The following is a 25,774-nucleotide window of genomic DNA, read 5'->3' as shown; positions in this document are numbered from 1 at the left end:
AACTTGTCATCGGGAAACAAGCAGAAATGCAATGGGACTTGGGCTGAGCACATGGCTTGTCCTTTTAAAGATGGCTGCTATGGCCATGTGATGTCACACCTAGGCCACACCCCCTACAACATATGGCATCACAGCAGTGTGTTTCAAAATGGCAGTGCGTGGTGATGTCACCAACACCAATTACTAAATAACATCAACAAGAATCAGGACACAGTATATCTGATGTGTCCCTATTATCTCTAGAAGGTCACCAGCGGTCCATTTGTCAACCTGCTGTCGAGCTCAGGTTTGCACCTGGAGCCATTTGGAGGGAACCAACCCTAGAAGGGAATGCCAGCCCTTACCTGCTTACGCCAGGCCACTTCAGGGTTGTCCAGCTAACCTAACGGTCAGTTTAGGAGTCCCATGCAGACACAAGAACCCCAAAGCCAGGATCCTAAAGCAACCACTGCAATGCCCGACAAGCAACGATAGCACGAGACCCTCAGGCAGCTTCTCACTCCTGGAATCTCCCGGAGAGGGCACTGAACCTGCACTCACTGGCGCAAACTAAGACCAAAATTAAGACCAAAGTACCTCCAGGAGATCCCACTTTGTGGTCAATACCGCCACCTTCGTCTCCACGTCGTCCGGCAGGGCGGCCCCACTTCTCTGGACGGCCTCCACTCTGCTCAGCAGTTGCATCTTCTTTGGCCGCCAGATCACCATTTCTGCAAAGCTTCCCTGGGAGGAGCAAAAATAAATAAGTCATCAGATAAATATGAAAGGCGCTATATAATAGAGAGATAGATATAAACAAATAAAAGTGAGTAAATGGACAGGCATACTGGGCATGGCCTCCTCGCCTCAAAATCACTGACAAAATAACTTGACGTTGAACAAGCAAATCAACGCGACATCTGAAAAACTACTGACGACGTGCAACAATCATAACTCCGTCCTCCTGAAGTCGTTCACTCAGAACTGATAAATATGAAAGGCACTATATAATAGAAAGACAGGAAAGGCGCTATATAATAGATACAGTGACAGATAGGAAAGGCACTATATAATAAAGAATGAAAGACAGGGAAGGTGCTATATAATTGATACATAGATAGGAAAGGCACTATATAATAGACTAGGAGACTCGCCCACCCCGGGTTTGGTTTACCAGATATACAATTTAAAGAGATTGTTAGTTTCGTGGGAATTGTTACATATGCATTATTTTCACTTTTATTTTAAAGCTTTTGTAAAAACAATACTTTATTTCCGGCCCTGGGCGTGGTTACATCTCTTTCTCGCAGGACGTATAATGCTGCTCGCATTTTGAAGGGGGTGTGGCTGAATGCACGCTAGAAGGAGATGCCGCCGGATCATCTGCTGTCTTTTTGCTGCTGGCGAGCTGCATGTTTTGCTTGTCTCTTGTCGTTGTTTTAGGAGCTGGGAGCATGTGATGTGTGTCTGCCAACAGCAATCCAACAACTGCTAGGTTAGATGTCCATGGACTTGTTTTAAATGATGTCTCACAGCCTTGTATCGTATGACGTTGTAAAAACAATACTTGTCCTTTATTTCCGGCCCCTGGCGTGGTTAAATCTCCTTCTCAGGACTTATAATGGCTGCTCGCATTGTCTGGGTGGGGGGGTTTGGCTTCTTTACGCATGCTAAGGAGGTGCCATCAGATCACCTGCTATCAGTCTTCTGTGCTGTACTCCACCCTCCCTCAATCAGACCTAACATTCACTTAAAACAACAAAGGCCTCAACCTGGCTGGGACGCTACAATACTTTCAAATTTTACTGCTTTCATATACTGTACCTTTCTCTGTATGTGTATCGCGCCATCGTTTGTTTGAGCCTTTCGAATTCCACTGCTTTCATAATCTCTTATCTGCCTTTTTTTATCTCCAACACTTTTGGGTCTCTTTTCTCCATGCTGCTCTTTCTTCTTTGCTTAGTCGTTGACGTTTCATCAGAACGTATTGTCCTTATACGCTTTATATGTGCTGAGAGCACAGGATCTGTGTGTGCTACGTGCCTTTACACGACTGAGTGCTCTTATTTGATATTGTTTGCATCTCACGGGTCTTGTGTCTTCCGAGAACTTCCAAGAAGATCATGTCTCGTCGTCCTGCTTTTCCTTTCCAGGATTTTTTTTTTTATAATAGAGAGATACATAGATAGGAAAGGCACTATATAATAGAAAGACGGGAAAGGAGCTATAAAATAGATACATAGATAGGAAACAATATATTATAGATAGGAAAAACATATAATAGATAAAAAGATAGACTGGAAAGGTGCTATATAATAGATACATAGATAGGAAGCAATAGATTATAGATAGGAAAAGCATATAATAGATAAAAAGATAGACAGGAAAGGTGCTATATAATAGATACCTAGATAGATAAGAAACAATATATAATAGATAGGAAAGGCACGATATAATAAAAAGACAGGAAAGGCGCCATAAAATTGATACGTTGATAGATTGGAAACAATATGTAATAGATTGATAAGAAAGACACTATATAATATATATATAGATATAATAAGTTTAATTTATATAACGCCTTTCCCATGCATTATAGATGTAAAAGGTATTGAATAACTGATAGAAAGATGGAGAGAAAAGGCACTACATAATAGATATACAGATAGACAGGGTCGGCAGACATGAAAGGCGCTATACAGACAGATGTGAAATATAATATATAGATCAGTTATTCTATATACTGTGTATATATACCCGACTTACGAGCTGGAAATGAATCGCCTCAGAGGAGCCCAAGGGTAGCGCGGGTGCGCAGAGGCGCGTGTCACGTCGTCACCGTCGTTGAGTTCGCAGGCAGACGTTTAAAGCACACGTGCTGCACGTCGGAGTCGGGATTGGCGGTCATTCGAGTTTGATGTGAATGACTACAGGTGAAGAAGATCTTCTCTGTCCCGATGGGCGTCTCGTTCAACACGCGAGTATAACGAAGTAACGTCAGTGACGCCTTTAGGTACATCAGGACGTTCTGTTGGCTTTGTACCATTTGAAGTTGTACTCGTTATAAAGAGACCATAGACACAACATCAAACTAACACGTATTTAAAACACTAGTCAGACGAAATGTGAACTGATTAAGAGGATTATTTTAATATGTTAACAATGACTTCCTTTCTACTTTAATGGCTCATCGACTGCACCGGACTCGAATCACGCGGTTCTCCTTCGCATACGACTCTCTAACGGCTCGTCTTATTTTAATTATGTATTTTAACTTCGTTGTCATGCTTTGTGCCTTCACACGGGACGAATGATCGTTCGTATTTCACACATAATGTATTGTGTACAGTATAATTATGTAGAAATTATTAGATTATATATTTGCGATTCGATTCCTTCACAGGGGACCCCCGACCCCACCAATGTTTTTTTTTACTGCTGAAAGCCCCTGACTGCTGTAGGAGATGCATGCGGTGTGAGAAGAACTGATAGATCAATGTTAATTAATCGGTTAATTCATTACCAGCATTGTCAGTAAATGATTAAAAAAATAGATAAGTAAAATGGTAAGAGGCCCACATGGCAACAGCCAAACTAGTGCAGTATGTGCGTGTGTGTGCGTGTGTGAGGAGTTTGACTTCTGCTTACACAAGGATCTCTGTTTCACCATAAATATGTAGAGATCTCTGCAATTTATGGACAAGGAGAAAGTCAGCGGCATCACTGGGGGACTTTTGGAGCTTTAGCCCCTGATCTTTGAGAGCCAACATCCCATCTAATGGACGTGGGCTTCCATCACCAGATCCTCGAGAGCCCAACTCTTCTTTCATTCGTTTTGGAGAGTACAAGATCTTCATGCAGGAACCCCTACTAATTCTTTGACAGCATGCCCCCCTCCCCACCTCTTCATCAACACTTATTAGAGATGCATTATCGTGGTAAGTGCTTAAGCCAGTGAAAGTCTACATTAAAATGAGCATGGGAAAGGCGTTATATACAGTAAATAAAACGTATTATTATTAATACTAATAATAATAAATACTCGCACTTTCTCTCTTAGTGGTTCAGATGTGGTGTTAATACTCACTTTCAACTGGTAACCCAAACACGCTTGCTGCCATAAACCAAATAATACAACTTATAAATAACATAAGGATGCTAGAAGATGGATACACGCAAGTGTCACTTGCCCACTTACGACTCCATTTGGGACCACCACATTGGCCGTACGTTGGACTCAAAGTGTTCTGGTCAAGCACTGCACTAACCCGCCCCGCAAGCAATGACGGCACGAGACCTTCAGGCAGCTTCTCGCGGCACCACTCACTCCTGACAGTGGGGTCACTGAAGCCGCGCTCACCGGCCCACACCCCGAAATCTGAGAGCAAAGACCTCCAGGAGATCCCACTTTGTGGTCTACAGCTGGGGCAATGTGGGTGTGGCGGCCGCCTTAATGTTTGGGCATAAAGGGAACTGGTCGGGGGCCCCCGATGTTTCTGATGCCTACGTATGTACCTGTTTTGCTATCAACACAGGGGCCCCAGTGCGCGGTCCTATGATGCTGGTAAGATGGCCCCTGGTTAGTGGTACGCAGACCTTAACTGCCGGTACGGAGAAGCACAAACCGATCCTCGCGTCTTGGCGAGCGCACGTGAGCACTCATTCGTTTCCGTTTTTTTACCTTTATTTTTAGAGGTAGTGACGGATATAAACAAGTCAACGTTCAGTTTAACAGTCGAACCGCTAAATATTTTAATGCTGCAAGTCCACACGTTTATCTTTCTACAAAAACCGATGAGTGTAAAAAAGTAAAAAGAGCTCTGAACAGACGGCATAAGAGCGGCCGAATCGCACAAAGCAGCGCTGTGCGCGTTCACACCTCACTCGCTCAAAGTTCACTTCGCAGACTCAAATGAATACATTCACGCTCAGAGTTCACCATTTCAATTGTGAACTCGTTCATGTTCAGTTCTACTTCGATTTTTTAAGGAGTGAGAATAAGTGACCCGTGAGTTTATTTTTTTCAGTTTTGCATGCCTTATATTAGGCTATTACAGTGGACTTCTTAAATAAAATACAATCATTATGATGACTTTTTTATTTAAATACACTTTATTGAGTTATACCCAGCAACAAAAACGTGTCATCATATATGCTAACATCCTCCCGGTAAAAAAAGGAAATTAAACAAATGCAAGTAGACATATAAATGACCGCTCTGTTTCCAACCGTGTGACACAAAGGGTGACTGTGGAAGCCGCGTGTTCGTGAACTAACTTATTACGCTGCCAGTCAAAATTCGCGTCACATATTGTACGTCCAACGGGGGAAAATATAAAGTGGCCTCGTGAAGTCCGACGTTTTCCTAAAAGCGAAAGTGGAGCTTTACCGGGTGCTCGTGTCAGCGGGGGTGCACCTTAAGCACAAGCAGGCAGACACAGACAGGGCCGATTTGATTTGACGTTATTTTTTCCTAATAGAAAAAAACGGCAAAACAATAAATATTCGTAAAAATCCACTACTTGTGGTTATCCTAATACTGTATTCAGATTCGGCTCCACCCCAACATGACAGAGTAAGGCAAAACGTTTAACCAGATCCAGAATGTCACCTAAAACTGAACTCGCTCACCTTCAAGGTCTTCACCTGCAAATACGTTACGTTAAGTTCACCGTTCTCAGAAAAATGAGTTTGTTGAATGAAGGCGCTCGTTTGAACTCGTTCGTGCACAACACTGCGCCACACGCATTCAATATTTACATTGTGCAACATTGATTTTAAACCAAAGGGTCTTTTGCGGGCTTTTTTTGGCCGTTGACTTAACACACTAAACAACAGCAGACAAACGTAACACTTTCATAAACGTTATTGACTTGAAAGCGGGAGCGGGTTCTATTGCCGCACCTGATCTTCTGACCTAACAGCAGATTAGCGACGGGAAGTCGTCAACGATTCGTTCTTTTTCAGTGAATAATGAGATTTGATTTTCAACCCTGAAGAAATCGATTCAGTGGAGCCTAACGGGAAAGCTAAAGCCGCATGCGCGTCGCCACCCGCCTCCTTCGTTTAGATGTCTCAAGCGCGTGTGCAGATGCTGCCCACCATGATTTATGATTCTCGTAAATCGTTATCATCAAACGGGAATGCGGTCACTGACACTTCCCTCAATACGTTAATAACATATTTGAGAGGGACGTTCAAAAAGTTTCCACACTTTTGTTAAAACTCTATTTATTATGGATTTCCAAAACAAATTCTATCACTTTTTTACACAGTCACCTTCCTTTGCGATGCAATTTTCCCAGTCACATGACACTCAGACACGACCAGTTACTCCTCCCTCCTTCACCGTTTCTAACGAAATTAATAAAATTCGGAAACTTTTTGAACGTCCCTCGTGTATTAGAATGTTTGAATGGTTTGTTTTGTACAATTACTTTGCGGAATTGTTTTAAACAAACGATATTAAACAAATACATTTATAACTCTTTGATCATTCAACAAGTTAGTCACACAAAACAGAACCTTATAAAAGTATCCTTCTCAACTTTAACAATTATTTGATTCCGACTTTACTTTAGCACACACTTGTTAGTGACTCACGAGCCCGCGTCACTCCCGGATGCTTTTGATTTTTGAACTGACTCATTACCAGAGAACGATTCACATGATTCACATTCATTTGCTTTGTTAACTGAGTCATTACCCAAGAACGAGTCGCACAAATCTCGTTCTTCCGCGTTCATGTGCAGAATCATAAGCGGAGAATAAGTCACATGATTCACATTCATTTGATTCGTGAGCAGAGACCACCCAAATCTCGCTCATTTGATTCATGAAGTGGATCTTTACCTCAGAATAAGTCGCAGGGTTCTTGTTCTTCTGATTACTAAAGGGAATCATTAAGCAGAATGGGTCACAGGATTCTCATTCCTTTGCTTCGTGAGCTGAATCACTTCTTTAGGAATAAGTCCCATGATTCTCGTGCGTTTGGTTCTCAAACCGAATCCTTAATCAGAATGAGTCACATGATTCTCATGCATTTGATTCTTGAACGAGTCGCACGATTCTCATTGGTGTGATTCTCAAGCAAGTCAGACAATTCTCGTTCGCCTGATTCCCCCAAGAAGGAGCCACATAATTGTCATTCACTTGATTCATGAACAGAGATCACCCGAAATCTCAGTCATTCAATTTATGAATGTGAATCATTCCCTCAGAATAAATCACACGATTCTCGTTCATTTGCTTTATTAACTGAATCATTACCCAAGAACGAGTCGCACAAATCTCGTTCATCTGATTCATGAAGTGGATCTTTAGCTCAGAATAAGTCGCAGGGTTCTTGTTCTTCTGATTACTAAAGCGAATCATTAGCAGATTGGGTCACAGGATTCTTGTTCATTTGGTTCTCATATTGAATCGTTAATCAGAATAGGTTATGTGATTGTCATGCAGTTGATTCTTGAACGACTCACATGATTCTAATTGATTTGATTTCTCAAACATGTCAGACTTTTCTCATCCGTTTGATTCCTGAACTGAAACCCTGCCCAAGAATTAGCCGCACAATTGTCATTCACTTGATTCATGAACGGAGATCACCCAAATTTCATTCATTTGATTTGTGAATGTGAATCGTTACCTCAGAATAAGTCACAGGATTCTCGTTCGTTTGATTCTCAAACTGAATCAGTAATCATAATGAGTTGCATGAGTCTCATTTGTTTGATTCGTGAATGAGCCACACGATTCTTGTTCACTTTTATTCATGGACTGAAACATTACCCAAGAACGACTTGCACGATTCTCGTTCATTTGATTCATGACCTGAATCGTTCCCTGAGAATGTCATACAATTTTCATTCATTTGATCCTCAAACCCAATCTCTAATCATGGTAAGTCACCTGATTCTTGTGCATTTGATTGTTGAACGAGTCGCGTGATTCTCATGGATTTGATCCTCAAACAAGTCAGACGATTCTCATTTTCATGTGATGCATGATCCAGTCACACAATTTGCTTCACTTGTGAACTGGACCCCTGTCCGGGAACAAGCCACACAATTGTCATTCATTGGATTCACAAACTGAATCCTTGGTTGAAAACGAGTCGTGCGATTCTCACTTAACTGATTTGAAAGCTGAATCATTACCCGAGAACAAGTCGCTCAATCAGGGCTTGTTCATTTATGATTCCCAAACTCAGTGTTTTAATTATATATTTTCACCCTATTGTCGTGCTTTGTGCTTTCAAATAGGTTAATATGATAATAAGTGTCAGAATGTTTAATATACAGTATAATTTAATAAATATAAATTAAATAAATAATTTGCCATGCATTCAATGTGGACATCTGAAAAAAAGAGTTTAGTCTTTTTATAATGGATGAATCAAATAAATCGATTCACTTAATCAGGTCGTTCAAAAGCCTTGACTCACTGAAGTGAAATACTAAAGTGGATGCACCTCGATGTCCACAAACAAAGAAAAGTCGTTTGGGTCACCACAGTGGATGCCCAGCCTGACAGTGGATGTCTGCAGCTGGACCCTTTGGCCACATCCTGTGTCCTGTTATACGAGTGTTGCCATGTAACAACCGTGTTAGGTGTGTATTTATTCATTCGAGTCACTGGAGGTCATTTTCTTGGTAGTAATCATGCAGTTTATTTATTCATCAGCATCACCCAAAATTTACAAAACATCATAAAAGAAGAAAATCCAAAATGACCAACATTTGAATTTGTATGCAGAAGTGAATGATGTGAAAAGTCCAGCTCAAGATCTGCAGCACCATGGAGCACTGGGGGGTCCAGCCCCGGCCCCCTGTTGACCGTTCATTCATGCCAACCAGAAACCTAAACACACTTTTCCCATTTTCTTTTTTTTCCCCTCATCTGCAACTGCCATCAAGACGCCTGATCCACAAACAGCCACTACTGAGTAGCAAGCGCACTGCGACAGTCTAAAATGTCTCATCAGAATAAACTGCCAGAAACATTTCACAGGACCTGCGGCCGGTTCTGACATTGCCTGGTCAATAAATCGACTTGGGAGTGAAGATGGAGTTGGCCCCCGAATTCACAGCTGGAGATGGTGCGGTGAGAGGGTCTGGGGACAAACGGGTGAGCGGACGTCATTTACCTTATCAGAAAAGACGGTCCTTCTATCCGAAACTGCAGGCAAAAGCCACCTGATGTTATCAGTGAGCCACTAATCCCATGATGTGCCCGGAGGTCCTGGCCGACCCACTTCAAAGGCAGCCCACCTGTGGCTCCGCCTCTAAAGCCTTACAGAACAGAACTTTCTGGGACATTCAAGAACTTTTCTCCAGTCTGTTGGTACAACACGCAAGTGACATGAAACTGAAGTACGAAAAAAAAAGCAAGCGTTCACGATATGCCGGTCTCCCCCATCTTTGAAAACAGGCGAGGGCGGCCGTCCTTCCTGTGAGCAACTCACGGACTGGAGCTCCAGCTATGAAAAGAGTTTAGAGACGCCGTGGGGTCAAGTACGCCCGGGGGTCTGTGGCCAATCTGAGCAGGTTGCCAGTGTTTTTTATAACAAATCGTGCAGCTCAGACCTCGTGACTGTATGTGTGTTTGGGAGGAAAGCCACACAGCCATGGAAAACTTAATGGGGGAAATGGGCTAATCGTTCATTTACCCGCAGTTGGCACAACTGTCCCTCATCGAGGCTCAATGGAATCAGAAAACGATCTGAACAGCTCAGAAAGGGGAGAAAACGAAACGCAGCAGAGGGAACACCATGGAGAAAGGGAGAGAGCAGGATCGGGAAGGTGGGAACGAGGCGAGTGCCCCATGCCAGGCAGCCCAGTTTGGAGCAGGGTCGGTCATGGGCTTATGGGGGTCCTCCTGGACCTTTGGCGGTAGCAGGACGACAGACTGTCCCAAAGGGTTAGTGACGGAGGTGGCTGGGACGCGAGTCGGATGGTGGGCTACATTTGTTGGTGCTGAGCAGACCACTGTGGGTGAGCAGGGGAGACAAGAGATGGGAGTTGGATGATGGATCCTGACTTTGGGCCTATTCCTGCCGTTGATTTCGTCTTCTTCTCCTCACTACTAATTATTTGCTGAAGACGCTGTCCGTCTGTTTTAATAAACTTGTTGTTGGTGTCCTCATTCGTCGTACTCCATCTTGGTTATGACTATCGATGTCCCAGGTGACGGAAGCAGACACCCGAAGTATGACACGTTGATTTACAGGAAGCTTGTGACATCTGCTGCGTGTCATTCATACAAATTGCTCGCCTTGTGGTGGTGCCCATCCCAGCCTCCGGAGGTCTCCAACCTACTGTGGTGTCCCCTGAGGGTCCGGACCTGAGAAGCAGGGCACACACACTCCTCAGGTGACATCTACGAGGGGGTGGGGCTAAGTGAGGAAGCTCGACGAGTGGGGTCTTATCAGTCAGATACAGCATTTCTGGAGGCTGGTAGAATTGGCAGCGAGTCTTGGATGGGGACATTAGGATTAGGTTGGCTCATGGAGATGGGGGAGGGGGGTGTGGCATACGGGTTGCTTCTGACCCCTGGAATGAGTGGGTAGAAGTGGAGCCATGTGGCATGTACGAGCGGGCAGAGGGTCCACGCAGCTGGCAGCATGTCTGGCCACTGAAGATCTGAACAGCAGGGCACAAGAAGCCACCAAAGATCCATTTCGGGGCCACCCATCAGCAGCCCCAGGTTGTAACAATATTTTATAAAGCCCCCCCTTACAGGGTCTCAGTCAAGGTAGATTTCTCCTACCCTGAAGTCGTATCCGTCCTACATTTGTATGTTTGGTGTGCTAAGATGTGGATGGCCCTTGAAATTCACTGTAAAAGCTGGTGATTGTGTGTCGAGAAGTTGTGGTGGCGAATGTCCCTGACTCTGAAGATCAGTCCTGCTTTACCAGGTTGTCCTTCTGTCAAGATATTAAAATCTGCTCTAAGGAAAGTATACATCTTGCTAAAAGGGACGCTTAGGATTTGATAACGATGAGTAAAAAGTACAAGAAATGTGGCATGATGGCAGCTCCACAGGAACATTATGGTCACAGCCAGACCACAGGGGTCACGCGTGAAAGGGGACATCCTTAAAACCACGGATGGTCTCCCCTCTCTCTCCGGACTTTGAGAGGAGGCATTGAGCATTCCTAATCTGATTCCAAAGGTGATTAAGAGCATCTCTTCATCTCCAAAATGGAAGACATACGGCTCGTAAATATTTATAAGGTCAGCTTTATTGTATGGCGGACGAGACGGGAGCGGCAGTGGCACGCTGGCCAAATCAGCTGGCTTTTCATATTTTCTGCCTGACGTTAAAAGAGTCGCCAAGCGAAATTGCATAAATCATTTGTCTCCGAGAGCCACGAAAGCACGGCGAGAATTAAATGAGTGTAGACAGGCTCATATGAGCCTCGAAAAGAATGGCGAGCGGGCCGCGGCGAGATTAACACTATTAAAACAAAAAAAAAATAATAATGGAAGACCTCCGTCATGTGGTGGAAACCGTGGGGACAGGTAAAGTTTAGGAGACCAAAGAGCGCAGAACTGCGTTAGTGACACCGGCGTGGGCTCGGAGGTGACGTCTGCCTTGGCTTAATAAAGAAGTGCGAGAAGAAGTGGGACAAATGGGCATCCCAGCGGAAGCGTTCACGTGATCGTCCCTCCAAGTGGGACATTTCAGAGATAACTGTATTACCTAATTAGCTCAGATGTGGCATAACGCTGACTGCTCTCCTTCCGAATAATAAGAAGAATCCGATCAGCCAGAATGGCGTTTTTAGTTTACACTGAATATGGAGCGATGCCTTTTATTTGTATGGACACGTGACAGCGGCTCCTTTCCTGCTTTATAGCGGCGATCTGCACGTCATAAGCGATGACCGGGAGTTCACAAGTGAGAAGGAGCGAAAGCAGAAAAGCGGTAACTCCGCGCATCCTCTAAGCACGTGACGGCAGCGCTGGCCAATGAGCTTCTCGGCTATGCAGCAGCCCGAGTGTCCACCTCTCGTGTAACGACGATAATAGCAGTGCCCATGTGGAAATTTAACGTCACCAATTCACGTAATGTGCATGACTTTGGACTGTGGTAGAAAAGCAGAATCCCAGGAGGAAACCCACACAGAGATGAGGAGAACATGCAAACTCCACACAGGGAGGAACCAGGAAAGAAACCTCGGTCTCCTTACTGCAAGGTAGCAGAATGACCACTGCTCCACTGTGCCCTCCAAGGCACTCTATAATAGATAGATAGATAGATAGATAGATAATGTGAAAGGTGCTATATAATAGATAGATAGATAGATAGATAGATAGATAGATAGATAGAGTGAAAGGCACTATTAGATAAATAGATAGATAGATAGATAGATAGATAGATAGATAGATAGATAGATAGATAGATAGAGCACTATACCGAGTGATAAGACAGATGGCCCCCAAAGCCACCAGAGCATTAGTTTATGTCGCCCATTTTTGTGCTTTCAGGTGACACTGTGAAGTTTCAGGTTGACTGACTTGGAACGTACGCAGCGCATGAAGTTCAAAAACTGGAACAAGTTTTTTTGTTTAACGTTATTTTCCCCCCAGTGGTTTCACCAGCCACTTGTTCGCTCGTTACATGCTGCTGGCTCCATACTCGTTTGGCTCGGATATTCGTTGATATTAAATCGCAGGTTTGAGTTTCGCTCGCGCTTTAATCGCCCGATCGCTTCTTTTCCTTTGACACGACACATGGATGTCGCCTCTGACGTTGGAGTGTGCGGAGCTGCCACTCGATACTGAATTGGGATGTCGTCCGCCGGAGAGCTGCACTGATAACAGCAGGCCGGGTCCCATTCAAAGGGCACCTCAGAGAATGAAGCCGGCGCGGTGCTAAAGCACTGAGATTCATTCATAAAAACACAACTTCGTTCGCAACTCGCCGAGTCTTTTCGAGTCCCGCGCTGCCCGCAGTCGCTTAGTAAACGAGACCCTCTGTACACGGAGACCACTGGCACAACAGTTTATGCTAAGTGGATGCCTTTGTTAAAAGAAAAGGGAAAAAAAGAATAAAAGTTTTCACGAAAATTCACGCCCAAAAATTGGGCTTAGTCGGGAAGTGGAACAAAGCCTCGGAACACAGTTAATTGTTACCATGGCGACCAGAAGAATAAGCCGTTTTCAGGCCTCGGCAGAGAGCGCGCATTGAGCGGCTCGGGCATTTTTCAGCCTCCCCTGGGTGTCTTAGAACAAGGTGCCCAGTCACAGAGGGGATCAAAGAAAAAAAAGTGCGAGCGAGGCTGTGAGGGTCTGCCGCCAGTGAAACGCAAGTTTGTTTAAACAAAAAAAGGAAAGATGCGGCTGTGTCCGCGTGAAGAACAAAATCCACAAAGTTACTAAAAAGATCAAAGAAATGACGCGAAACATCAGAAAACCTGACGACTGACCGGCGGGAAGACTTAGGGGTCCGAGAGCAACAGAAATTGAGGACAGTTAAAGATCTTACAGAGCAGTTAAGGGTCCTAAAGTAAAAAGCCAAGTATGCTCTATCTATTATATAGTGCCTTTCAGATCTATCTATCTATTATATAGTGCCTTTCACATCTATCTATCTATCTATCTATCTATCTATTATATAGTGCCTTTCACATTATCTATCTATCTATCTATCTAACGGTATTATAGGGGCCCTACAGGGCATTTAAGGGTCCTAAAGCCCTGTTAAAGGCCCTAAACAGCAATCAAAGACCCTAAAGGACATTTAAAGATTCTAAAGGACCCAACCTCCCCCCATACACAGGGATAGCTGTCAATGGTGATTTTGGGTGTCAATGACAGAAAAAAAGAAAACTTGAATTGTGAGAAAAAAGGTGTAAGAACCATTATCATAAGGCACTCTGTCACAGACGCAGGATTGGGGACAACAAAAGGGCTTGAATAAATGAAATTCCATGCCTGACCAGGGGGTGGCAAAGTGTACGGATTCTCTCTCTCAATTCCTTGCAGAACATTCTTGAGAAGTCCCGCCTGATTCTGGGGCAACCGGCCCTAATGACATCATATCCTCTACGTGCATTTAAAGGCCGCCATCTTAAGGCAGCAGTCAGTTCTGTTTTGGACTCCGTCATGTGAACATTTATTTTGCAGCCAGGAAATATTATATGGGGGGCTGCCCCACACCTTTCCAATGACTCTTGGTCGTTCTTGTGACAACCGTTTAAGGCCCTATGGGGCAGGTGAAGGTCAGTGTTTCCCAGCCTAAAGTGGGTTGTGTGGTGTGGCTGGTGGGTGCATGAGTGGGTTGTGGTGAGTGGCTGAGTAAGGGGGACATATCACAAAGGGTGAACTCTTACAATTGTGACTATTTCACCAAGAGGGTCATGCTTGTGAGTTGTAAAACTTTGTTGCAAGACCATCATGGTTATTAAATGACGCCGTCCTAAAGAACGGCTGAGGGTCTTACAAGGCTGTTTAAAAGTCTTCAAATAACTGGGGTCCTATAAAAGGTCCTGAATGGTTGTTGAAGAAACTAAAGTATTTTCTGGTAGAGTCCCAATTCCTACTGTCTGTGTCAGGCTTGGGCTGAGCCATTGGGTGGTTTTCTGTGGCATGTGGCCTACGTGTAATCGTGTTTGTGAACTTCCTCACTTTGTATTAAAATGTCAGCTTTCTGTCTTTGTAAGTCGCTTGTCCCACACGTGTGTCGCAGGATCTGCTGTTGGGATGGATGGAGGGTGTAATAACCCGCCAGGGCGAGAGGGGGCGCTGACGGTAACATTCTCTTCTCCTCGTCTCCCTGCAGCACTGAGAAAAGCGCCCAGTGGAGGAGCACTTAGCCCCGCCCAGTGGAGGTGCTTAGCCCCACCCCCTTTCCAGTTTATCCGCTTTAAGAGACCCGTCTGCTCAAAAGGAAGAGAGAACCCCCCGGCCAGAGCTCCTGTGAATGACCCCCTAATTCTGTCTGTTTTGTTTTTTATTTTGCCTGAAGGCTGGAAACGTAACAGCAACTTTCGTTGGATTTTTTTTTTTTGATTTAACGGGTTGACCCGGTTGGCGTCCCAACTTCTATCTTTGTGTGTGGCCTGTCATTACGCACCTGGCCACGCTGGCCTCTAAGGGGTGTCCATAGGCTTCTGTGTGGTGTCTGTGGGACCCCAGCGGTGGACAGGATGATCACCTTGTACGTTTTCCACAAGTGCCGTATTTCTCCTGTCAGTTCTGCGCTCTTCTGCACTTTTATTTCTGGGCGTATTTCGTAAGTGGCGTGCGTTTGGTATGGCAATGCCATTAAACATATGGAGTTTGATTCTATGCGTCCACCAGGGTTGTGTCTGGTCTCTTATGGTGGGCTGGTGTTGTCTGTGCCAGTCTTGTTTCTGCATGCCATTTTCTAGTCCTTCTTACCTGGTGGGTTGGCATCTGCTGGTTTGTGTTGCAGCGCCACTCCTTGATGTTTGCCATCTGTCATGGCGTCTGTGCGGGTCAGGAGTTTACAACCTGACGTGATGTGGTGGATTCTTTATCTTCACGTCCTTAAGGGCGCGTCTCCTTTATAACACCATCTTGAACCACCGGTGTAAACCCCCCAAACATCTCACCAGGGGTTTAGCTGGCTACTTCACGAGGGTGTCTGCCATGCAGTGTTTTCTTGCTCCGTGCTGGTTTTTGAAGTTGCGTGGTGGTCTCATGTCCTGCGGTTTAGAGTTTTGTGTCTGCTGCTCTGCGTGGCATTCATGGGGGCTGCCGTGCGGGGAAATGCTGTGAATTCTGTCTCTGAGACCCTCAGCCCATGGAAGAGGGAGACGTTCCAAGGCTGCTGCTTGTGTTTGGGGGGGCAGCATGTGTGTTGTCCTGTGGAGCGGGTATTAACGTTTTTATTTTATTAACGTTGTTATGAGGATTAGCAGTACGGCCATCAGCAGTGTGTCTGTCTGCTCAGAGAGTGTCGAACTCGTCATTGAGAGGCTTACTGACCTCGGCGGTGACATTCATGTGACTCTGCTGACCCTTCCTATGAAGTCAGTATACGGATTGAGAGGGCATGGGGGTCATGAGGTCGCTGGAAAGGGGTGTGTGGCACTCGCAATATCTCAGCAAAAGGATGAAGGTCCAAGTCTTTAGAGTCCTGGAGCTCCCTGTTTGTGAGACATGGACGCCATCCATGACCTGAGACCAAGACTGGACCCCTCTGGTCACTTCAGAGGGTCCTTGGGCACCGCTGGTGTGACTTTGTGTTGCTCATGGAGTCCCGAATGAGGCACATGACCTGCATTGTGAGGAAGCGTCAGTTACGGCACTACGGCCATGTGGCACGATTACCCGAGGGTGATCCTCTGCAACCCAAGTGGCTGGACCAGGCCAAGGGGACGCCCACGGAACACCTGGCTACCACAGATAGGTGGTCATTTTCGGGGATGTTTCACTGGACTGAGTGTCTGCCTTGGGGGTTGCCCACCAGGATCCCGAGTTGTTTTGTCATGTGGTGGGTGCGGCAATGGGCTGTACCAGTATGTGCCCCCCACACCTGACCTGACTTGTCTGTGTCTTCAGCACAGCCGTCTCCATCCGCACTTCCATTATCCAACCCGCTATATCCTAACACAGGGTCATGGGGGTCTGCTGGAGTCAATCCCAGCCAGCACAGGGCACAAGGCAGGCCACCCACACTTGTCAGATTATTTTAGATAAAGTGTTTGGGGCAGGCTGCTCCATCGGTGCTGGTGTAATAATAATAATCATAAAAAGTGTGCCATTCATTGGCATCATGGCCATCTTCTGAGTGTGCAGGTGTCTTTTTATTGCTGTCAGAATCTTCAGCACAGATTGCTATGTGAGCAACAGCCTGATATTATTAACAATAATCATAATAATAATAATAATAATCAGAATATTTCCATTTGTCTTAATCTTTGGCACACTTGCAGTGCTGTGGATGCCGAATAACAATGCCTTTCATTTGTCTTCATCGTCCGGACGTCTTGCTCTATCAGCACTACTGTAATAATAATAATAACAATAATCGCCATAATCATAATTCTATTTGTCCTCATCTTAGCACGGCCTCTTCTGTCTGCTGCTCTCTTTATTATTGCTGTCCGGGGGACTCGTCTGCTCTGACTGAAGAGGCGCCGCACTATCAACAGGTGGCACAGTCGCTGGCGCTGCCCCCTCACACACTCACGGCTCTCCCAGTGCCCGTCTCCACCCGCAGACCCCAAAGCTGTGCTCCTGTAAGCTGATTGGTGGTCTGGCGTGTGGCCGTGTGGGTGACTGGACCCCATGATGACCTGGGGACCCAAATTAAGCCTTTTGTATGGTGGTGCTAGGGTGGGCTTCGGCCCCCCATCAGTCTGAATGGGATTAAATGGGTTTGGAGGGTCTAAATAATAATAATAATAATAATAATAACAGTAAGTCTTTTTCATTTTGTTTGTAACGTCAGCACTGCTGTCTCCATTTGGGTTTCATTACTCCGACGGTTTTCCTGAATCTTAAGCACAACCTGCTTGGTCAGCAGTGGGATACAAAGAAGAAGAACAACGACGGTGACACCCGTGACTCCATTTGCCTTCATCTTCAGCGCACTCCACGCTCTCTGAAGCACTTTTAGTATTTCTTTCTGTTCAGATCTTTGGTACACTTTGCCACATACGCAACAGAAGAATTCATTATTATTATCATTACTGTGAATGGACTCATCTTCAGCATTTTGTTTTCAGTTCTCTTCTATTCAGAGTTTCCATGGATGAGCTCCGGCTGCCCAGTGACCCTCCTGAGGAGACAGCGGGCTTGGAAGATACTTGGACGGGTGGATCCTCTACAGGCAGGACCCTACGAACTGCACTTCTGGTTTTATTTAAACCTTCCAGTCGGCCCACAACACAAATAACGGCGCTGCTGCTGTTAATTCTGCCATCTTCAGCACACTCGTGGCGCTCGTCCGTCTTCTCTTTGCTCTTTCATCATCATCATCATCAGCCCAGTCTCCTTCTTCATCAGTACTTCTATGATTTTTTTTTCCATGTAAATCTTCTGCACAGCCTGATCTATAAGCACTGATTATTATCATCATCATCATCATTATTATTAAACTACTGCTGAGAGAAAGCAGCGCTGATAATGAAGACAAATGAAAAGTTACAACAAGGCCTTCACCAGTCTGCACTACACTGCTCTTATTATTCCTCTCTCTCTCTGTATTGTTTTTATTATTATTATTATTATTATTAGTAATATCATTCAGATTTCCATTGGTCTTCACTTTGACACACTCCTACCTGCAGTCCTCTCCCTCACTTCTTGACTGAGGTTGTCTTTTTTTGCCTTCATCATCAGCCCCGTCGCCTCAAACTGCAGCCATTTTATTATTTCTGCCCTGTTCTGTCATCAGTGCTCTAGTATCATTATTACTATTATTGATATCATCATCTTCATCATTCTTACTGCTATTAATATTTTCATAGACCTTCACTTTGGCCATCACACCCTTTCTGTTCTCCATTTCCCCTTCAGTCCCCTGCACCTCCTGTACTTTTATTTTGTTGCTCTGTTCTGTCTGCAGTCGTTTTATTATCATCCTCATCCTCACTAATATCATTGGTCTTCACTTTGGCCCTCTCTGTTCTGTCTGCTGTCCTCTCTCCCTTTCATCTCTGGCCCAGACTTCTCTATCTGCAGTCATTTTATTACATCTGTCTCCTTTTATCATCACTGGTGTATTATTATTATTATTAATATAAATATTATTAATATTATTATGCATCAATTTTATATTCCACTTATTCATTTTAGGGTTTTGATGAGGAAGCATTGGACCCAAGGCTGTCATCAACCCTGAATGGGACATCACATTCACAAAGTGGGCCGATTTATTACTATTATTATTATCATTATTATTATTATTAATAATAATAATAATATTACTGGTCTTGACCTCCACATCTGTACTTGTCTCTTCAGTTCCCTTGACCTTTAGCGCAGTCTCCTGTATCTGCAGTCATTTTATTATTTCTGTCCTCTTCTATCATCACTGGTGTATTATTATTATTATTATCATTACCATTAGCATATTATCATTATTATTATTATTATTAATTCATTTTATAATCCACTTGTTCAGTTTAGGGTTGTGATGAGGAAGCGTTAGACCCAAGGCTGTCATCAACCCTGAATGGGACCTCACATTCATAATGTGGGCCCATTTATTATTATTATTATTAGTATTATTATTATTATTATTATTATTATTATTAGTATTTCCACTGGTCTTGACCTCCACATCTGTACTTGTCTCTTTAGTTCCCTTGACCTTTAGCGCAGTCTCCTCTATCTGCCATCATTTTATTACTTCTTGTCCTTCCTCTTCTATCATCACTGGTGTATTATTATTATTATTATCATTACCATTTGCATATTATCATTATCATTATTATTATTATTATTAATTCATTTTATAATCCACTTGTTCAGTTTAGGGTTGTGATGAGGAAGCGTTAGACCCAAGGCTGTCATCAACTCTGAATAGGACCTCATGTTCTCATAGTGGGCCCATTTATTGCTATTATTAATTATTATTATTATTAATATTATTGGTCTTGACTTTGGCTCACTCTTTTCTGTCTGCTGTCTTCTTGCTCTTTTCTTGCCCCTTTCACAGGCTTCTCTATTTGCAGTCATTTTATTTCCTCTGTCCTCTTTTGTCATCACTAGTGTATTATTATTATTAATAATATTTATTTATTTCTGTACTCCACTGCTGTCGATTTCAGCGCCCCTTGCCGTCCCACAGGAAGCCCCCCTACTTGACGCCACTGAGCTCTTAACAAAGCCTCCTTTACTGGGCGCCCCCCTGAGCCCGCCGTGCGCAGGAATCTGCTGGCGGTGGTCGGGTGTGCCCAGGCCTGTCGGTCCTGTGCCCATCTACAGGGGGTGTTTTTGTGGGTTTTTATTTCCTTTCGGCCTCGGATCGCCCTAACGGCGGCTGCCAGGCTCTCAGCGTTTGCCCCTCGGGCTCTGCCACTTCTGGGCGCAGTTTAAAGGGCGGTCGGCCTCTCCCAATATTTACTTAGCAAAGCCCCCACGACCCCGCTGTTCGCCGCCGTTGTGTCTGCTCCCATAATACGCATCATAGGAAGCAAATTGCAGACAATCAAAGCGCTGACAAGTTGCCTGCTTTCACTTTATTGATAATAATTTAAGGCAAATAACTGCAAGAATGCAATAGAAATTATAAATGCTTGGATGATTGTCCTTGTAAATTAATAATAGTCTCCCCTGATCAGGATAAATTTGCTGCCCGGCCTTTGAAGAAGGGGGGGAGAAAAAAAATTAAAAAGTGCAATGTCATTTAAAATCGGCAGAACTCGGGGTGTAAATTACATTTGAGGATTTGAATCGGTTTCTTTCTTCCAGCTTATTCCATTTGCATTAACTGAAAATCATATTACATAGGCCATGCATTGTTAATTGGACGTATATTGCATTACCCTTGATATAAATCAAACGACAAACATTGAAATGAATTGCAAATTCACTAATAGAAGATCATGAAACAATCTTTTTTTAAGTATCCCCCATTAATAATTTAATTCTAATTATATCACTGAGGGCTTTCGTTATGAGACGCGACATCTTATTCCCCGAGATTTTTCCAGTAGCGCCCCCCCCCCAAACGAACGCGGTGGGCCATTGTTTTAAATTTATGGGAGACACCACGGAGATAAATGAAGAGTCCGACTTCTAACATCAGGGCTGTGAAAGGCGCTATATACTACAAGAACTCCCCCACACACACACACACACACATACCCGCCCCCCACAGCTGGAGCGTTTCACGCGCTCGTCCCGAAAAGCCTTTTCAAGACGCCGTTATTTTAGTGGGATGATGGCCGTCACATTCGAAGAGTGGGCTCCATTGTGACCGTAATGGAACAAAAAAGGGTTTGCTTAAAGGAGCGCGTCCCGATAAAAAGGCGGCGGGGGCGTCCCTCTGATTTTCGTACAGATTGTTTTTGTGCCAGGCCCTTTTCTCTTCGCCCAAATAACCAATTAAGTGCTTCTATTTAAACCTCATTAAAAAAGCGTTTCTTTGAGCCAAAAGCGGAGTGAATGAAAAGAGTTAAATTCCCAGCAGCCCCCGGTGCCAAAGCAGAAGCCTCGAGTGATCCTCCTCCCCTGAATTGAGCGGAATGAAAAGAAGCAGTTGGAAAATAGCGGCAATCATTTAATGCAGATGACCTCTGACAGGCTCGCAGCTCTCCTAGCTGAACAGAAATTTGCATGGGGTCTGTGCGCCGAGGAACAATGTAACCTAAATGGTAGACAATCTTTATTCTAATGAAGTGGGTGTCAAGGTCAATGTAAAACTCTGATGATAAATGGCGCACTAGCAGGCAGGAGAAGTCGCGCGGGCATTAGGGGGCTTTCACATTAATTGTGAACTGAAACGCGCCCGGCCAATTCCGCCGAGGCCAGGGAAGATTCAACTGTCCGGGAGTTTCCTCGCATGTGGGAAAGTCGAGAAAGAGAAAGGAAGACGAGGCAAAAAAATAAATAAATAAATAAAATGAAACGTTCACCTGGTTAACTGGCACTCTGTGCCCACTGAAGAAAAAAGAAAGAAAGAAAAAGAAATGACAACGACGACATGTGAAGCACAATCTGCGCTACCCGAGAGTGGCGGCGGGTTTCAAGTTTGGTCAGAATTTCACCAGATTCCGGACAACCTGGCAATGCATCCAATAAGACCACCAAAACGTACCACGTCATACCCTGGCATGACAAACTGACCCACTAGGAGGCACAGCCTGTCACCACTGGGCACCAATACTGAAGTGAAGCTGTGGACATGCAAGTCCAAATTTCATAGGACTCTGGACACCTGGCAATGTGGATAATGAGACCACCAAAACGTAGTGGACCACATCATACCCTGGCACGACAAACTGGCCCACTAGGAGGCACAGCCTGTCCAGTCACCACTGATCACCAGTACTGGAGTGAAACTGGAGGTGTGTTGGACACCTGACAATGTGGCTAATGAGACCACCAAAACGTAGTGGCCCACATCATGCCCTGGCATGACAAGCTGGCCCACTAGCAGACACGGCCTGTCAACACTGGGCACCAATACTGAAGTGAAGCTGTGGACATGCAAGTCCAAATTTCATAGGAATCTGGACACCTGGCAATGTGGAGAATGAGACCACTAAAATGTAGTGCACCACATCATACCCTGGCATGACAAGCTGGCCCACTAGGAGGCTAATGAGACCACTAAATCTGGTTAACGAGACCACCAAAACGTAGTGCACCACATCATACCATGGCACGACAAAACTGGCCCACCCAGAGTCACAGCATGTCTGGTCACCACTGAGTGACACTTGGAGGTGTGTTGGACACCTGACAATGCGGCTTATGAGACCACCATAACATAGTGGTCCACATCATACCCTGGCGTGATGTCACATGACAAACTGGTCTAATCTAATTTAGGAACACAAGGAGCTTCAGTCTATTCCACCATCTATGGACACCAACACTAGAATGGGTGCCAACAAAATAAGGTCCACTTGTACTTACTAAATACTTGTTGGTCATGTCATACCATGGCATTAATTGTGGACTGAAATGCGCCCGCAAGTCTGGTGGCACCATGAAGATGCTCAGTTTAACTGTCTTGGAGTTTCCTCACATGTAGGAAAGTCAAGAAAAACAAAGGAAGACGAGGAAAAAGAAAATGAAATGTTCACCTTGTTAACTGCTGCTCTGTGCCCACGGAAAAAAAATAAATGTCAACAACAACATATGAAGGACAATCTGCGGTACCCGAGACTGGCAGATGTGTTTCGAGTTTGGGCAGAAACACAAGTCAGAATTTCACAGGAATCTGAACAACCTGGCAATGCGGCCAATAAGACCACCAGAACATAGTGGACCACATCCTACACTGGTGTGACAAGCAGGCCTGATCTAATTCAGGATCACAAGGAGACGGAGTCTATTCCATCACCAGTGGGCACTTTCTCGTTCTTTCTCCAAATGCCCAATCGCCACACAATCAGCTCTGTAACAGACATTAAGCCATCTGTAATCTTAGAGCGCCGATTCTTCAAAACTTTTAAAGAACATTGAAATATCTTCGTAGTACACGTTTAATTATTCTATCCATCTATCCTTCCAGTGTTGCGCCAGCCCAGCAAGAATACAGCGCAAGGCAGGAACAATCCGTGAACGGAGCGCCAGATCGTCACTAGCGCTGCGCCACTGTGTCCTTACATGTTTAATTTTTAACAATATAGATTATTTAAATGATGTTAACATTTTATCTGTATAATACAATAAACATATTTTGCTGCATTTCATCTTAAAAATGATATCGTCATCATATGTAAATACACGCTTTATAAAAAGTGGCTCAGGTTGTGTAACATTATAACTGTATCGCAAGTCTTTTAAGTCCTAACAGATCTACAAGGAGCACATGATGGCTGACTGAGTGAGTTTAGAGTTCTTGGGATGAAACTGTTTGTGAACCACGAGGTCCGTACAGGAAAGGCTCTGAAGTGTTTGCTGTATGGGAGAAGTTCAAATAGACTGTGCGCATGGCTGAGGCAGCGTGTGCTTGATGGTGTATCCTGATAATTCTCTTTCCGATCAGCTGCTGTAGATCTGTGATTCACACTCAGATACAGTGATATAAATACTCCGAGTGGTGCAGTGAGAGGAATATGGACAAAGATGATCCGCTGTGACAACCTAATGGGAGCAGCTGAAAGGAAAAGAAGAAGGAGCAGTGACAGGAACAACGCTAAAGCAGTTATGGTATTTGGAATAGTTTGGCCATTCTGTGGACCATTATATTGTTACTGGTTAATCACACTCTGATGCATTAAACTAATAAACAATATGCGGGTAATTTCAGCGTATTTATAAAGCTGCATCAGGGATGTGCATCTAAAAAAGAAAGGATAACCACACAGGAACAGTAGCACTGCTTTGATGCTGAGTGCCGCCAGTCTGCAAAACCGAGTGCAGAACTTGCGTACGCCAGGGTATGAGCTACCATGGAAATATGTGCGGCTTTACACCAAGTTTAGGTTTTAGACATCGAGATTTGAGCGTGGAAACGTTCTTATGCAAGATTTCTGTGCGTACGCACCATTTATACATGAGGCCCAAGGAGATTCCTCACATGTGGGAAAGTCGAGAAAGAGAAAGGAAGACGAAGGGAAAGGGAGGAAACCCGAAACGTTAACCTTGTTAAGTGGTGCTCTGTGCCCATGGAAAGAAGGAAACAACAATGACAACATGTGAAGCACAATCAGCAGTACCCGAGAGTGGTGGCGGGTTTCAAGTTGGACTCCAGACAACCTGGCAATGTGGCCAATAAGACCACCATAACATAGTGGTCCACATCATACCCTGGTGTGACAAGCAGGCCTGATCTAATTCAGGATCACAAGGAGACAGAGCCTATTCCATCACCAGTGGGCACCAATACTAGAATGAGTGCCAACTTGGGGAATCAACACGAGAATGGGTGCCAACAAAATAAGGTCCACTTGCATTTAGTAAACGCTTGCTGGTCACATCATAACAAGACATGACATGGCATGACAAAGTGGCCTGAACCAATGCAGGAGGGCCATGAGGAGCCAATAAAGTCAGCACTGGGCACCAGAACTAGAGACACCACATCATGACATCAGGACACACCATATCTATATACTGTATACACGTAGCCCACTTCTCCCACTCCATCACTTCCAGGCGCCTTTCTCTTCTCCTGTCCACTTTTAGGATTTCCGTCTTTGAAGGTACCTCTAGGTGTGCCTCCTAAGCCTTCACTAATCCTCGTGTGCCTCACATTTGCATTCCATCTTTCCATCGCAAAAATCACCAAAAGCCAAACTGACCAATCACATTGCTCCGAGGGACTGGACATACACTCATACTTTAGTGTTTTATTGTATAGTAGAAATATCCACCTTAATAAAAGGATTTGTGTGTCCTTCCGTTTGCTATGCCTCTGTCATTCCAACAGATGGCGCATCACAAACATTAGCACTGCTTTTACAAATCCCACACCAAATGGCGTAAAACAGAGATGTACACATTGAACGGTGCACTGCAAACATTCACGCTGAGGTCTACATTGATAACTTGGATTTCAATCCATCTTGGATGGGGAGCACAGCTGCTGGGTGAATATTCTGGCATATTGTAGCACCTGAGAGAGTGGCGACATGCTGCATGCTGATCAGATGTGCATGCTGGACGCTCTACACATGGCAGTAACACTCCTATGACCACACCGTACCATAACACGACACAACATCCAGTTTAGGACCACAGGGAGTTGTAGCCCATCCTGTCACCTTTGGGGACCCACACTAGAATGGGAGCCAACAAAACAAAGACCACCTCTGAGTAGTAGATACTTGATGATCATGGACCTGGAGGGGGCTAATGTGTGGCGTGTTGGTTAGCCATGCCAGTCAGAATGTCACCACACTCTGTACATGTCACAGTGCCACTTCTATTACTGCTAATACTACAGTCGGCCACCTCCCTCTCTCCCTCCTTACTGCTTACACTGCATTTCTTTTCTTTGGCAATTTTGCTCTGAATGCTGTTATAAAGTGAAGGACCGAAAGGTATTAGGGCGCTATATAAAAACTGCATATTTATTTACTTATTGAAATTCTGTAAAAAGCCAAACTTCCACCTGTGGGCAAATGAAGTTCTATGTTTGTTTTAGCACCTTTCTTATCTATCTATCTATTAGTACCTTTTACATCTATCTA

At 44.5% G+C, this 25,774-nt stretch overlaps 1 protein-coding gene across 2 annotated transcripts in view; it reads right to left on the bottom strand.

Moving 5' to 3' along the window:
* The window catches only part of akap6 (A kinase (PRKA) anchor protein 6), a 385,504-nt gene that overhangs the window by 67,309 nt on the left and 292,421 nt on the right, over nucleotides 1-25,774 (bottom strand). For both annotated transcript variants that reach the window (XM_039741461.1, XM_039741462.1), the window contains exon 10: nucleotides 577-723. In XM_039741461.1, coding sequence (XP_039597395.1) covers nucleotides 577-723 — 147 coding nt within the window. The remainder of the gene's footprint in view (nucleotides 1-576; nucleotides 724-25,774) is intronic.

Source organism: Polypterus senegalus, chromosome 18 (assembly GCF_016835505.1).
Source record: "Polypterus senegalus isolate Bchr_013 chromosome 18, ASM1683550v1, whole genome shotgun sequence".
NCBI classification, from domain to species: domain Eukaryota; kingdom Metazoa; phylum Chordata; class Cladistia; order Polypteriformes; family Polypteridae; genus Polypterus; species Polypterus senegalus.
Note: the sequence above shows the minus strand (reverse complement) of the source record. Positions and strands in the feature narration are given on the sequence as shown.